The sequence below is a fragment of the Anas acuta genome, chromosome 11 (genome assembly GCF_963932015.1).
Source record: "Anas acuta chromosome 11, bAnaAcu1.1, whole genome shotgun sequence".
Lineage (NCBI taxonomy): Eukaryota > Metazoa > Chordata > Aves > Anseriformes > Anatidae > Anas > Anas acuta.
The window spans coordinates 1,396,670-1,412,997 of record NC_088989.1 but is presented as its reverse complement, the minus strand read 5'-3'; the positions used below and the strand labels follow the sequence as shown (position 1 = coordinate 1,412,997).

Genomic DNA, 16,328 nt, shown 5'->3' with positions numbered 1-16,328 from the left:
CTTTACTATCAGTTGTATATCTGATACAGGAGATAAATAATTTTGCTTGCCTATGGGAACTGTAAGAGGTTCCCTATGCCAGAGTGTGTGTGTTGCGTAAGCTGGAGGGAATTTTGGCTTCTGTAGCAAATGTAGAGCCTGGTGTCCACCCTGCATCCTTGGAGCAGGGCAGCAGGAGACCCTTGGTGGCTGAGGTTCTGGGGGACCTGCTGCAATTTGCTGCCTTGCGTCTGTGCTTGCCCAGCCTGACCCTGCTCTGAAAGAAAAATCTTCATGTATTTAGGGCTAGAAATAGTAATTCTAAAAATAGAAATTATTTTTGAGGTTAATATTATTAAGTGAAAGTATAGATAAAACAAGATAAATTAAAATGTAAGAAAAATAAATAAAAATTGAGTTTGCTTCTAAGAAGTGATCATTGAGAAGCCATCTTCTTCATGATTGCATAAACACAACTTTATGCCCAGAGAGAAATTTCCACATGCAAATCAGGCAACTGTGCATTGAAATATCTTTTTCCATTTCACCGTAAATTCAATTACTGACTTTTTTTTTTCTTGACAATTTTGAAAATGGATATTCAAGGAGTGCTTTGGAAAAAAAAAGAAAAGTCCCAAAGTAGTCTTGCAAACACAAATAATATCTGCAAACAAAAGGAATGCTTTTTTTCATGTTGTTGCTGGTGTGCTGTCACAGGACAGCTGATCCCACTGAAATGTTAAGGAATATGACATGTCTTTTGAAGAACACAGGAGCGTATTTTTGTCTCCTAAAGGAAGTCTTAAATATGTATGAAGCTTTTGTGTCCAAGCTACACGATAGACTGAGATTTTTATTTAAGTAATTCCCTAAAGGGAAGGCAGTGAAACAGTTTAATTCCATTCGGGCCTCACCTATTTCTAAACCAATGTGCAATACTGACAGTGCTGCTGAAGGCCTGTTCTGCCTTCCTCAGAGGTATTCTGCTCTTGCAGGAGCAGTGCAGTGGGAGCTGTGCTTTTTGGCACTGCCTGGTTCAAAGGTTTCCCAAAGTTTGATTATTATTTTTGGCCCATAATTTTTTATTTTATTTTATTTTTATTAGATAAAGTTATTAGACTGTTAAATGTTAAGAAAAATAAAAGCACTTTCTGGAACTGTAAATCTCAAAGCATTCAACAGAGTAGGTTATATCAATATTGGTGCTTCATTCCCCTGTTAGTTCTCTATTTGCAATAGGATCTCAACCAGGTCTTTGATTCCTACATGTTACAGATGAAGGTAACATTGGTGGGCTTGACTTAGGAGCAAAAGCCTGGAATTGCAACCTGTAGATATTGCTGTCCACTTAACTCTTGTACCTCTTCCTGTTGGAAACACATTTGATCTGACTTTTCTTCTTTCTTTCCCCCTTTTTATTTTCTTCTCTGAAAAGAATAGCAGCTTATTCAGGTGTATTTACTGTTTTATGGCAGTGCTGAAGCACGGAGACTGGCTAGCAGGTTGGATGGGAACAGGTTAAAGTGACTGCAGTGACAATAAATGGGACAGTCTTGCTTTGCAATGAATGCAGTGTTGTTGAAGAGATTTCTTCAAAATTTTATTTATACCTCTGTAGGAAGAGAAGAGAGCCTGTAAGTTCATTATAAATTGATTCATAGTACAAGAATTTGTAGATCTTAGCCACTTGGAATACATTTAGTAAGACAGTTATCTGTCTTTGTGTGCCTGTGCACCCTAATGCACAGATTTGACAACTGAAAGTATTAACAAAGAACATATAAATGGAAAATTCTCAGAGCAGAATATGTAAGCTTGTTGAGACAAGTGTCTGTTCTTACTTGTGAGAAGGACGGCAGTTATGTACAGCCTCATAAAGGGATGAGATACCTTTTTTTGTTCAAGACCTAATTTTCATTAAAATTGTGGATCCTGCTTGCAAGTCATCTATCCGGTGTTCTTTTAGCATTTAAAAGCTGTGAGCTCAACTCACATCCTGCAGATACAAAAGCCTAGGCTGTGCCATAAGCTCACAGTTGTCACAAGTAGACCTAGCCCTAGGCACAGGTCATCGATGAAATACATGTATAGGGATATTTCCTATTTGGTGACATCTCTCATAGTAGTAGGTGGTGGTTTTTTTCTTCCTTCTTGTTTTCTAGGTTGATAGAATGCTCCCGTGAGCTTTGCGGACAGTACTAATTGCTATAATTATTGTTCCCTTAATTGCTACAATTATTTTTGCTGGAATAATTCGTATGAGTACTTTCCTATTCTAGAAAAGGAAACAGAATAAACCTTGTAGATATGGAAAATACTCCCAGCTTCCCACTATAATTCAGGTTGTCTTCCTACTTGATTGTCATGATGGTTATGTTAGGGATGAAGGATGATTTATGTGCCTGAAAACAGTCTCTTTCATATGCTCTTCTCAGGTTTGAATTAAATTCAAAACAAACAAACAAACAAAACACCTTGAATTGAACACTAATTAAACTGAGAAGGCCAGCGGCATTCATTTTATTATTTGAGAAAACCGAAGTGGCCTTGGTGGTATTTGTTTCAGTAATGGATTGCCTCCATGGCAGCGTTGGCAGTCAGGGAGGGTCCCTTTAGGCGAGGCATTGCTCTGGAAGCACCCAGGTGCTGAATTAGGAGGTCTCATTAGGCGAGGTGTTGCTCTGGAAGCAGCAAGGTGTTCCCTCCTGCTCCAGGCCACCCGCTGGGTGCAGGCCCGTGGTGCAGCACTGCCTTGTAACAGCCCTGTTAGGGTCTGTTACTGCCCTGTTTGGTTACAGTAAGTCCTTTAACAGGACTGGTCTTCCCTCTTAATTTCCACCCAACCATCTGCATGGAGCTTCAGATGTTTGTTATGTAGTGAAACTGAAATATGTGCTGCAGAGCAAGACACTTTGGTGAGATGCAATTCCGTACCCTCCCTGATGCTACCTGTCACTGTGGCAATCCCCAGATGTCTGATACGGAGAGGTCCACACAGCGGTGACCTTGTCTGGCTTTTCATTGGTATGTTGAGAACACTTCTCCATAAATTGGGAATTTTGCTACCCCACGTGGAAGCCCCCAAAAGAAAAACGAGCTTGCATGAGGTTTGGGAGCTCTGGAACTGAGTACTTTTGAAAGCCCCTCTCTTAAAAATGGAAGTTGTGTGATATGTTGTCCTTTTGGTCTATGAGATCAAGTTCAGAGAAGACCCACTCGGCTATCAGCTGAAGTCACAATACTGAACAAGCGGGGTGAGATGGAGCTCAAATGGCATAGGGAGGCTTGGCAGAAGGGGCCTACACGGGCTGAATTTATGTACATGAATCATTTATTGAGTTTATTTTCTTGGTGTTTCTTTTTTCCTCTTGAAGATATTTCTGTTTTATTAAACGCACTTCTCCTTCAGGCTCAGCATCTCATTTGTATTTGATGTTGTTTATATTTGTATGTCTGTACCTTATGAAATATCTATCCAATTCCCTTGTAGGTGATTGTGTTGATCTCTAATATATCATTAGGAATTCATTGTGGGATGAAGTAAAAGAGGCAGTGATGTGAGCAAACAGGGCCCTGTCTGAACACCAGGAGCTTTAGTAATTGGTAAACAGAGTGAGAGAAACTGAGGTGAGCCATAAATAGATTCATGTTTTCTGAAAAAAATTGTTATACAAATGCCCTTCTTTAGATGTGCTACTTCTGCTGAGAAGTTGCTCTGGTGGTGTAACTTCTGTGTGCAGCAACAGGTTTGCCATATGTTAACACCTTACACGCAATGGCAGAGCTGTGGAGAAGTAATTCTTATTGTTCTGGCAATTGATTTACGTGAAAGCTTTTTTTTTTGTAAATTGTTTTGCCTCATTTTCTAATTGACAACATTTGATTCTTGAGTGTAAAAATCAGCTTGAAATGCACTACTTCTGAAATTTCATAATAAAGCATAATAGGGACGGATTATCAAAGCACTTTAGTAGGATTTGTTCTCATCATTATCCAAGGCTGTTGGAAATATTATTACCCAGTCTTTTAAGAGCCCTAGAGGAAGAATTGCAGCAATATTTGTTGTCATATGCACCTTTCAGGAAAGACCCCCTGAAACCAGGCACATGCTGCTAGGAAGGCAGCACGAGACAGCCCACCCCAAGCTGCTGGTGTGCCAGCACTGAGATTTTGGAAGGGCAGGGCAGGAAGAGAACAAGGCAATGGCAATGCTTGTACATCCCCTGGGTCCATGCCACGGGGCTGCAGGGTGCCCCGGCACACAGCCAAGAGCCCAGGCCACGCAGTGCCCATGGGTGTCAGCTGCTGGCAAAATGCAGAGGGCTCAGATTCCCACTGCAGCCTGGTGGGGATCAGCAGAAAGATTCTCTTCTGTTGTCTTTGCAAGCGCTGGGTCACTGGTCTTGTTTTGCATCTCTGGTGAAATGTTCTTCCTATTGGGAACAATGTGAAAATGTAAAAAGCGTAGGTGAGTTTAGCCCACAGAAAGCAGCTAGCTAGAAGCTTCAAGTACTTTTTTAATTCAAGGCAATAAAAACAATTATGTGCAGTTCACAGGATGCTGAAGCTGTTTGTTATGCAATTTGAGATGTAAATGGCGAACAAAGAGTAGTTGTACTAACCGATGATTAAATCCTGACATGAGAAGTTTCTACATGAATAAAATCTGGGACCTAAACAGATTTAAGGTTGTTAGTCATCCATCAATTCACACCAAAGAGTTTAGCAGCCAAGTGAAAAGTCTTCAGGCATCTTATTTGCGCAGAGTGAAATTACTGGCAGGTTTTTGCAGTTTGTGTAGACTGACACTGCCCTGTCAAATCAGGAAGGTTCAAGAGGCTTTATCAAAGTGGGGTATGCATTTTTTTTTCCATTGTCTGGAAATCATATTAATGAAACTTAATAAGAAGTTGAAAGTAAAATTGCAGCAAACTGTGAACTTAATATTACCCTGGTGGGAGCTCATTAATATCTCAACAGGTATACTCATGCATTATCTTAATTGCACATGATCCTTCAGAAAATTGCCTTTTCTCGAGTTTTCTGATGACTGTCCTTTGGTGAGGGGGTTCAGGTGCATCACTTCATTATTCTTTTAATAAGTTACTGAAAAGGCAGCCTACTGCCCTGACAGGCCAGTTCTTGGCGTGCCCAGTGGGGATGTGTATGGGGAGAAAAATGGAAAACGTGCAGTTTTTTCCCCTTGAACCAACCTCCTTTGACACTCAACAAGTTTGCGTTCTGGACCCGATGTTGGAAGGTGTTTAATGTTGCAAGCAGTGACTTGGAGCCCATCAGAGACATGTTTTATTTTGGGATTTTCTGGTGTGGCTTTTGGTGCAACTGCTCACGACACAGACCAGCTTTTCAAGCAAGGCAACCAGGAGTGGTGCAGGGATGCAGAGAGAGCTTTCCATTAGCAGAGGTAAATGAGATTAATGAAGAATAATGCTGAATGTTTAAAAATAAATTAACATTAATTAATCACTGACTAATGGAATGCTCCCAGCATTAATCATTCACTCCTATTGAAATCAGAACATCAGCCAGGGAAACGGCACAAAAAAGTCCTGCGTGTGAAGGTGTTTGCCATAGTCTGCAAACACAGCCCTTTCTTACGGCCAAGAGTAAGGGCTGGGGGATTTTTATCCCCTGAGCTTTACAGATCACAACTCTACTGCCAAGATTTTAGAGCCACTTGGAAAGTGGAATGAGGTTCCCTAGAGCTTTCTGATGTTTCCAACATGTTTCGGAACAGAAAATAGAAAAATGTGATGGAAGAGAAAGCTTGCTGCTTTAAAACGGTTTTGAAAGAGGGATGATCAAAGACAAGTAGCAGATTTTAGCAGAATGAAAGAAACATAAATCATTTAGATGTGACAGACAAGTATTTGACGGGTTAATTAAAAATAAATAGAAATACTCCATGCTAGGATTCTGACATGAAGCCATTGTAACAGTTGTTGGGTTTGTTGCCATCGCAGTGCTCCCCATGGCAGCAGGATGTGACGGCTCCAGCTGGACCACTGCAGAACCAAGAGGAGAATGAGTGCGGCTGAAGGGAAGAGGAGTGGTGTGTGCAAACACCTGTAGAAATGGGGAGAGACACAGGGAGAGGAGGAGCACAAACCTTTTATTTAGGTGCTGTCTATTCACTCTGGAAGTCTATTGAAATGGGTCAACTCGCCAATCTTTTTTGGTGCAGGTTAGCCAGTACTGTCTGATATCAACAAAAGCAAACCAGAGACAACTGGCAGTGGTTGGTGAGTGCCAGGATGTTCAGTGGGCACACTGCGTGGCAATAGGACTAGGTTTGGGATCGTTCTCACTGCTCTGGTTTCGCTGGCATTGCCTTGTAGCTCATTGTGCCTTTCACTCACTCATCCTGTGTCTGTGCATGCAGAGGCGGCTTCCCTCCATGGGACTGGCCACTCAGCACCCTTCCACAGCACTAAATGTGGGTTTTACAGACTGGCCAGGCAGTTTTTCCTCTGTCCAAAGGGATGGAGAGAGCAGATATGGCTAGTGAAAGTCCAGCTGGTCAACTGTGTTCCTTTGTGGACAGCTTTACTTCTATTTGCATGATGTGTGGTCATGGGGTGAGCCAGGAGCTGCAGCCTCCTGCATTGATGTGGGGCTGTGCCAGTCTGAAAAAGCTCCTGTGCATGCTTGGAGTAGGGGGTGGACCAGGGGGATGAATTCAATAAGCAGAGTGTAGAGACTACAGTCTATCTTCTTTTCATTCCCCCATACATGTCCATTCTTGTATCTTCAACATCTTTGGGAACAGAGAGCCGCAAAGTTTGGCTAGCTCAGGGGCTGGGTCTTCGTGAACTGACTATTAAAAAGGAGAAGAAATGCCAAACTGTTGGGTTTTAGCTGATGTAACCAGATGTTCGGTTTGCACAACGGGGATGCTGCCTGGGTACACAGGAAGGAGTGTGGGAAGGGAAAACAGGTGTCAGACATGCTCTGACATACCCAACAAAGTTGGTCTCTAGTGGCTTTGGTCTATGTTGTAACCATTTAATTACTTTTCTTGCCTTACAAAAATTCTGTTCTTCAACTCTATATGTTGCTTTTAGATGTCCTCTAAGAGAAGTTGGTAGAAAAAAACAATATATGTTTTTAATACTGAAGTGATTTAAACAGCCAGAAGTGTTTAATATTTTATAGACAGAGGAAAAAAACTTAAAAGACAAAAGGTCTCCTAAGTAATATAAGCACCGGAACAAATTCTGTAGAAGCTTTGTTTTTTTCTGTAAAAGTGCAGAATATGGTCCTTTTGATTTTCAGTTGACAAAGCAGTTGTTTACAAGTTGGAATACAAACACTTGCCACAGGTAAAATAAAATCGTATTTCATCCCTCCTTTTATTTATAATTAAAAAAGCAGCACTTGACTCTCAGTGCGACTCTGTGTGGGACTGTATGGTGTGCGCTGGATGCTTGTCTAATTAGCAGTGGGTAAGCAGCACCCCCAAAGGCAGCCTGGTTAACTGTCCCCTTAACGATGGCAATCCGATGGGCAGATGAGTGAAGCTGGGAAGCAGCTGAGCTAGCTCCGGTAGCTGCATTGTGCAAACGAGAAGAGAGCTATCCTAAAATGTCACCAATCATTTATTACAACAGTGATCACGAGCACAGACAAATTAAGAATTCCAATTAGTTTTGAAGCCAGGGTGCCCAGTATTTTCTGTGCAACCCTAAGGTGCAGATTAAAAATCAAGAACCCTGATAAATTGTTGTAATCGATCTATTTGTCTTTGCGAGTGGTCCCCAAGCTTTGCTGGCCCCTAGGCAAACCACTGAGCAAATAAATCATGTAACAGTGGTCAACACCATGCTGGCTTCTTCCCGTCAGCCTCGATTTTAACTTTTTTTTAATTTTCTGTGACTGGAGCACTGGCAGGGTGCTGTCCGCAAGCCATGGATCTAAAATAGATCTGGCAAGGCTTCGTAGATGTCTGCTGTCTTGCATTAAAAACCTAACGCCCCCAGCTCCCGGCTGCCTGGCTGTGAAACCAGGGGACGTGCATGGGGTGCTGTGGCACAGGAGAAGGACGGACCCCTCTGAGCAGCCGGGCTTCAGGTCTTGGGCATCCACAGTGACAGTCACCATCCATGTTTCACTCTGGGCTCCTGTTGACTGGTGCTAAACAGACCCTAAATAAGCCATGTGCTATGGTTTATTGTGGTTTATAATAAACCAGTAGATACTACCTTTAAAAATAGGAACAAATGTCTACAAATGTCTGTGTATTTAATAATTTGGGATAGTTTGGATACATTCTCCTATCTGCGTGGTCTTCAGTGGCAATTCTGCTTTTATGCTGCTGTGGTCGTTGTTAATGTACATCTGGGCATAGCGCGTATCCCTGGGAAAAGCCACATTTGCTCTCGTCTGCTGCTGACCTCTGTGGGCAGGGAAGGCGCCAGTCCCTTGCAGTACCGAGCCTGGGGAGATATAATGTTGGCTCTTCTGAGAAGGCAAGAGAGCTAATAAATACTTGTGGAAATGCTGTGAGGAGAGAGAATATGAAAATGCAGAAGATGCTTGTACTGAGGCATGAAATACTGACCTTCCCACAGTCTAAAATCATTATATATGATCATGTTTGTGTATATTTCAAATCTTTTTTTCCCTCCTTGGCATCTCAAGTGAGAGTTATGGAAGGCTCCTTAAATTAAGGAGCAGTCCCAGACTGTTACTCAAACAGTTGCATAATGTGTTTGGGGATTAACATGCTGTCAGCTTGATAACTGCTTTGGGGCCTTTGTTATCGAGGAGAAAATAGCCCTAGACAATATTCTAGTCTCTTTGCTATAAAAAGTAACTTTCAGTCTCCGTCGCACACTGCCATGAGAAGGAAATATTCCAGGGACTGATGAAGGCTCCTCCTGGCTTTCAGTCAGTGAGAACAGGTCTAGATTTCACTTCTGTTGCATTCAGGATCCCAAATAACCTGACACTAGGAAAACCAGACCACCAATAAAAAGGACGTAGAAAATAAATGGTTTGTGTGCACTGTATTTGATGAAGGTTGCCTTAGAGAAAGACGTTATAAATGTAACTATGTGTCATCGTTTTATATTGACTAATGACTTTTTTTTTTTAAACTTTCTGTTTGAAGTCAATTAAAAGATCGTTTCTTTATTTGTATGTTCTAAAGGAACATGGCAGAGAACTACAGATTGCTGTAAGGAAGGTGAACTGAGGCTCAGCGGAAGCTAACTACTGAGACAAGTGCAATGTGTATGTGAATGTGTATATTTATCAGAAATTATTTTTTTCTACAGATCCCACAAATCAGTTATGCCTCAACTGCACCAGAGTTGAGCGATGACAGGCGCTATGATTTCTTCTCACGTGTGGTTCCTCCAGATTCCTTCCAAGCACAAGCAATGGTGGACATTGTGAAAGCTTTGGGATGGAATTATGTGTCCACTTTGGCATCTGAAGGGAATTATGGAGAAAAAGGAGTCGAGTCCTTCATGCAAATTTCCAGAGAGGCAGGTAGGCAACGCCCACCCTCCCCCCAGAAAACGCTGCAGAAATAATTGATGTTATTTTGTACCAAATGTTATGTTATTTTTCCAGAACATATATTTGATTTTAAAGTTGTTCCAGTTCTTTGCAATGCCTTTGTAATAGCTCCTAGGTGCTCTCATTCCTAAATTGCTTATGGAGTTTCAGAAAGTTTGAAATGTTAGTGGTTTTCAATCATTTCTGGAGAAAATAGAAAACCCTGAGTCTTATCAAGCTTTCAGTATCCCACCGGACAGCATTATATTATGTTGACATGGGTAGAAGACAGATTTTAAAGTGTTCAGCTTTTATCTCTCCACAGCTAGAAATTCTTTGAAGACTGCTTGTTACTAGACATCGACTTGTGTCATACTACCGCTGTTCATGTTTCAGATCGCTGCCTGATTGTGTTTTGCTTTTCTTAAGCATTTCTCTTGACCGATTCAGCTGAGAAAATTCATACATTTTACCCGAAGGCTCACAGATTGCTGGCCTGGGTTAAGGAGGCAAGAAGCTCAGCAGCATGGCGTGAGGCACGTCAGGCCTTTGGTGTGATGCATCGCGTGCACCATATTTTTCTCATTGCCTGAACGTTTCATTTAGTGGTGTCCCAAGAAGGACAAAAAAAAATGAAAATAAGCATTTTCAGTGTGCTGGAGAACATCACCACGTGTCAGTGAGAGATGTTCCAAGAGGACATAAAAATGCTGCGTCTTGTGCTTCATGAGGCTTATGGTATAGAGTTGAACCACCATAATTTTGTTGACAGAAAACCTACTTTTACAGTTTGTTTTCCTGTTCTGACTCAAAACGAAGAGCAGGCCTGCCTTGAAGGTGTGACTGCTGTGTCAGCGTGCTCATATCCTTGCCTCGGTAACTTTCTCTTCAAGGGAAAGTAGTTTTAAATTTCCCCAGAGATGACAAAACATAGGAGGACTTTGGATGGCACTTCAGGGAATACAGCTATAAATCCACGGTGAGCTAATTTGCAATGCAGAATCATTAACGTTTATAAATTGAAATATTTGAAGTAGGTTCCTGTGCTACTAAGAGAAAATAAGCGAAGGATGTAATTTGGTAGTGGTGATATATGTAAGGCCCATCTCCAGTAAAGTACACCAACATGGTGTGGAGCACTGGAAACCCATTCTCATTTTAAAAGAATAGGATCTATTGTATTCCCTAAAGGAATTTGCAGATGTACCACCCTGTTACCTCCCTGGCATTGCACTGCATAAAACCAGCATAGCCCAAGCCACAATTCACTCAGGATTTCAGAATTCACTAGGCAGGTTGCTGAGTGCCTGCCAGACAACCACGAAAGGACCGGGGCAGGGCAGGCTCTCCTCTGGGGCAGCCCTGGGAGGTTTCCTCTCTCCCTGTGGTTGCAAAGCTGGCACCAAAATGAGCTGGACTTTGGCGAATTGTCTGCGTACCCGACAGGGTGATGTGCCAGCACTGCATCTTGCTCGCAGCATCAGCCGAGGGGCAAACAGAGGGGAGGGCTGCACTTGAGAGAGAGAAGGGTTTTGGAGAGGAGAACAGAAATTGTTGCATTATGTTGATACCGCAGGAGGAACCGGTATTTGCATAAACTCGTCTGTTCGTTTGAATGCATATTTATGTGGTGTTAAAGAAAATGGTTTTTGGATTTAATACCATAGGAAGTGACAAATACCAGTGTTCATTATAATTTAAAATTTACTTTATTTGCAAATATCCACTGTTACAAAATCATATGTGGAATGTGTTCTCTACGTCAAGGACAAAGCTCTAGCTGAATAATACTGTATCACTTTACAGACTTTCTGTAGAATTAAATAATGATAGGAGCTGTTCGTGTAGTCAATACGTAATTCAACGTCCTTCATATAAAGAAAAAAGCATAAAACTGAAAGAATAACCTGCTTAAAACAGCTTTGCGTGCAGGGTGATATGGGCTATGCCTACAAGATTAAGACATGAGGTGGATAGTGCATAAAGTTTCCTAGTGACACGCAGCCTGTCTCGTCTGGAAATGCGAATAATCCCATCCCCATGCTGCCTTCGAGTCGAGACAGCAGCCTTGCCTTCTGAAGGTTGCCCTGAATTTGTTTTGTGCTACACAGATAAAGCTAGGTGAAGTTCTAAGTGGATTTAATGCCTGCCAACTTGTTCCCTGTTATTTCAAAGCCCTGAGAAATCCAAGAAGGTCCTGCTGGGTATAAATTCAGAGAGCCCAAGCAGGTGCTGGGCAGGCCATCAGGTGAGCGCTGTAACACCAGGGGCTGGAAGGAACCTCCTGAGGAAGCACTGAGCAGCACTGTCCTCACCAGCTGGTGGCTGTGGGGTAGTTGCCAGCTCCTCCCTCGATCTGGCTATCCAAAAACATCAGAGTGGCCAGGGGCTGGGTCTGTGGGATCATGCGACGAGCAGCTCTCCCTTCCCCTAGTGACAGCAAGGAAATGGGGCAGAGAGCTGGTGCCATGCCCGGGGGGGTTAACACTGTGCTTGGGGTGCTGACCAATGCTCCTGCTGGTTACAGAACTCGTGCTAGAAGTGATAAAAATGCAGCAACAGCAGCAGGAAGTTTTTGCATAGCCAGAAGATGCATCCCTGTGGGAAGGTGGGGGGGAAAGGAGAGGTGTTCCAGTTTGAAGTCATGGCTTTCACCTCATTTTCCAGTTAGCTAAGAGATGCAATATTCACCAGGAAGAGTTGTGCGATGTTTAGAGCATTGTCCGTCTGGTTTTCTGCTTAGCTTTCGGTCCCATTTGGGATTTGGATGCTGTGTATATTACAGCTTCCTGCTCGAATCAGCCGCCAAAGCCTGTGAAAGGCTTTGCAGAAACACCGTGGCTGTGTGCAGACAGACTTGCTGCTGCTCCACAACCCAGGAGCCCGGTATGCAAGCAGATAGCCCAGTGAAGCAGTGGCAGGACAAACCCTACAGCCTGGTGAAAGCAGGCAACGCATGATGTGCTTGTTCAGCCCCGGCTGCATTACGCTTCCTGGGCCAGGACACGGAGTTACGGTGCTGGCTGCCTGCAGCTGGCTGTCTGGGGGCTTTGCTGGTGTGAATGCTGCCAGTGGTGACCCTGTCTTTGGGAGCAGTGGCACCACAGAGGTCGGGGGGGCACTTCCCAGTGCCACAACCACTTTGCACCATCCTCGTCTGCCAGGGCCAGCAGCAGCCCTGGAGCCGAGGTAATTAGTCAAAGCCTGAGACGTGCTGGCAGGAAGCAGTCATCGTTAGTTCTCAGACGGTTGCCTTGGATCTCATAATCAGTGTATTTTGGCAGAAAAAAGATTTAGTCCATAGGTACCAACGCGCTTACTATCTTTGGCCTCAAATCTGTAGCAGGCTAATTATCCTAAATTCAGTGTTTCATCCAGACTTGTTTCTGATTCAGCCAAGATCTTAGGAATTGCAAGGATGAGTAGAAAGCATTATCCATGCTCAGTTTTTAAATATGCTCTAGTATATAATGGCTTTGCTTGATCCTAGGAGTTAATAATTCTTCACAAAGTGACTTTTATTATGAGTACTTCAAGCGAGTTTGAATATGTCATTGTGGCAGGAGATGAAGATTTGAAACATGCTCTGCAGTCTGTGGGATTAATAAATTAGGGAATGCTCTAATTACAGAAAATCTAAAGGACAATTTCAGATTATTAATGAAACTACTGAACGCTCGAATTTCAAAGATTAATTTATCTTTGATTTTTTTTTAAGATTAATCTGTACCAGAAGGTTAATTGCTATCTGTAAAAAATATATATATTGAAGTCGTTAGCAAAGACCACTTGAATGCCTCCTCACAGATAAATGAAAGGTCTAGTATACATTTATTCATCTTTTCCTCTCCCAAAATTGCCCACTTTGACAGATGAGTACCCTGGCTGCTGCTTTTGTGGAGCCGTTGGTGCTCAGCCTGCGGTCCAAGCAGAAGCGAGGATCTGCACAGCCAGGCTTCCCCTGCTGTTACCTCGCTCTTCTGCCTTTCCATAGCTCAGCTGTCCAAAGTGCCACCAGAAATAGGTATTTCCCTCAGCGAGGCTGCTTCTGAGCAGAGTTCAGGTTGTTTGCAGCCTGGACTTGCATCATACAGAGCAGCCTGTCCATAAGGGTGTGCCGTGCCTTAATCTGCAAGCTGAGATCAGTCTCGATGTTCTTATTCTCAGCCATTTCAAAGGACTGGCGAAGGAATATTCTGGAAAAGCATGTCTTCTTTCTACGTGTACTAAAGACACGGGGAAAAAAGATCAAAGCTTCTGTGCCAGAGGGCTGATACGATTATTCTATGTACTGAAGTTTCTACCACCAACATTTAGTTGTGGTGTCACATTTGTTAAAAGGCTATCATCACCTTGACAGAACAAAAAGGCAGAATGAACTTTAAGCCACTCTCACGTAGGAAGCACAACACTTGCAACAGTCTATTTATCTTCTTTTCCATTTTCTCTCTTTTCTGAGGACTATTTTGAAATATTCATGTCTGTAATTCCTCTGTTTCTATGATCCTCGAGTGCTTCTGTTACATAAGGTTGGGAACATCTGCATGCGGCAGGGATGGCTGAGATGCACAAGCTGCAGGGGCTGAATTAGGAACAGAATAAACATCAAAAACACTCATTACCAGGGCAAAGAAGGGACCCCTGAAATTTTGAATCCTTAACCTTAATAATTAGCTGGTTTTTTTTTTGTTTTGTTTGTTTTTTATTTCTTTTTCCCAGCAGTGGTACCAAAAAGTATTTATTTTCTGTCATTCGATTTAAATGTGAATTTCATTATTTTTTTTTCCAGCTTTATATTTGGTAGTAGAAACCATGCTTGCACACGTGTACCTGTATGAGACATTGTACTGTCATCTAACAGACTTGAAGTGTCAGTCCACCTAAATAGATGAACCATTCTGTGTGTGTGTGCCATTATTATCTGTGCATTAAATGGCATGGGAGTGAACACAGTTAAAAGCCAAAAATTGCGATATCATCCTCAGTGATTCACACAGCATTTTTTTAGGCTCCTGTAGATCTGTTCCACTGCCTACTATGATCCTGGATCTGTATTTTTGTAATGGAACTTAATTTTTATGCTTTCTTTGAGAATCCCATTAGCACAAATTATTGCTGGATAGCATGAGAGAGTTAAATCGGTGCTGTGAGGGAGTAGTACAAACAGACGGTTTCTGAGAAGGGAAAGGAGACTGTTTTGTCTGTCTCAAATAGAGTACTGATTACTATCACCAAGTAGAAACTCACGATTTTTATCATTTTACATTTTGATGTTAGTGAAACCTCTCCTTTTTTTCTTGATCTATTGAAGCACTACCGAATGCCTTTAGAATACATATTGCAAGGAGCAGTTGCTTCACCACCCAAAAAAACACAAGGATTGAAGGAGCCGAAAAATGAGAAAGGAAGGTCAAAGGAGTTAGTGATGTCACGCTCTTGTCCTGTTGGGATTGTGGGACTGAAATCCCTGGCCTGCTAACGCCAGGACAGCACCATCCCAGCAGCAGCTCTGTGATGGGGGTGCTGCGGCTGCTGCAGGAGGTACGCAGCTGGGAGTTAACAGTGACACTGCACGCTGTCCTGTGGGTGCCCCCACACAGCATCCACAACGTCCGAAATGTATGGTTTGTGATTTCTTTGTGATAGCTAACAGGGTCCAGCTTCTCACAGTCACTGTGCCAACGTTCCTTTGCCTGACTCACTGCTTCGAAAGCAGCGGGCTGAGGTGTTCTGTCCACCGCAGTGACTACGTATTTAGCTGAAGGAACAGCGCTTTGCAAACTGCACTCATTGAATCTCTCTCAGCTAGAAGCACAGGGGCAGAAACCTTTTGTTGTAGTGTTTCAGCCAGAGCAAAGGATTGAGCTGAGGTGTTGGCAAACTGCTCTATAAATCCAGTTTTGAAGTGCAGTCCACAAGCCATCCTAAGAAGGCAGATGTTCTCTGGGCAGCTTTTGGTGTGTGGATGTGGTGCTGTCATCCAGGGATGAGCACCTTCCAGCAGGGCCACAACCCCCAGTGCTGAGGGGGGAGTTTATTTGGTGCATTTGCCTTCAGTTATGTTAAATGATTATTCTTTGCAATGGGAGTGGTGTTTATTCATTTTCTAGTGAGCCTGGATCAAATACGGTTAAGATAAATATATAAACTGCTAACAAATGCTTTCCATTTTTCTTTCTATTTTCTCAAGCATTCATGCATCTGTCTTGTTTGGTGTTCAGTGACGTTACGTTAAATATGAAAACTGTTACTTTCCTTCCTATGTTTTGTCAAGTCACAAATGTTTTGGCATTTCAGAAAAAAGTTGAGAAATTTCTAATGTTGCACCAACTCATGTTGTGTGCTGCAGTCTGTCGGGTTTAATAGGTTGCATACTACAAGTGTTATCTTTAAGGTCCCTTCCAATCCAAGCTATTCTGTGATTTTTTGTATTCTGTCCTGTACTGGTGGTAAGACTGGTGGCAACATCATTACCAAGATCTTGTGGTTTTTAGAGGTGTGAAAGCAACAGTAGCGCTATTTCTAGAGTATACAGCATTTTCATATGGAATCTTGTCAGATTAATGAAAGCACTAAAACTCCCATTTGTTTCAGAAGCTAGTGAAAACGCCTTGCATCTCCTTGGCTGCCAGTTTAACTTCCATGAACAGAGGTTTGCTTCATTTCTTGCCAACAGAAATATTACAAATAATTTACAGAAGGATTTTTTAACTGTAACTGAGCTAGTAGAAGATGCACTGGACTTCATCCTCTCGGGGGTTTTGGATTACAGTTCGAGTTTAATAGCATCCTGATAGTGGGAAAGAATAAGCAGCATGCAAAGC

General features: G+C 42.6%; 1 protein-coding gene across 7 annotated transcripts in view; it reads left to right on the top strand.

Annotated features, from left to right (window-relative positions):
- GRM7 (glutamate metabotropic receptor 7) overlaps positions 1-16,328 on the top strand; it is a 259,416-nt gene that overhangs the window by 77,014 nt on the left and 166,074 nt on the right. For all 7 annotated transcript variants that reach the window (XM_068694316.1, XM_068694313.1, XM_068694312.1 and 4 more), the window contains exon 2: positions 9,279-9,495. In XM_068694316.1, the coding sequence (XP_068550417.1) occupies positions 9,279-9,495 (217 nt within the window). The remainder of the gene's footprint in view (positions 1-9,278; positions 9,496-16,328) is intronic.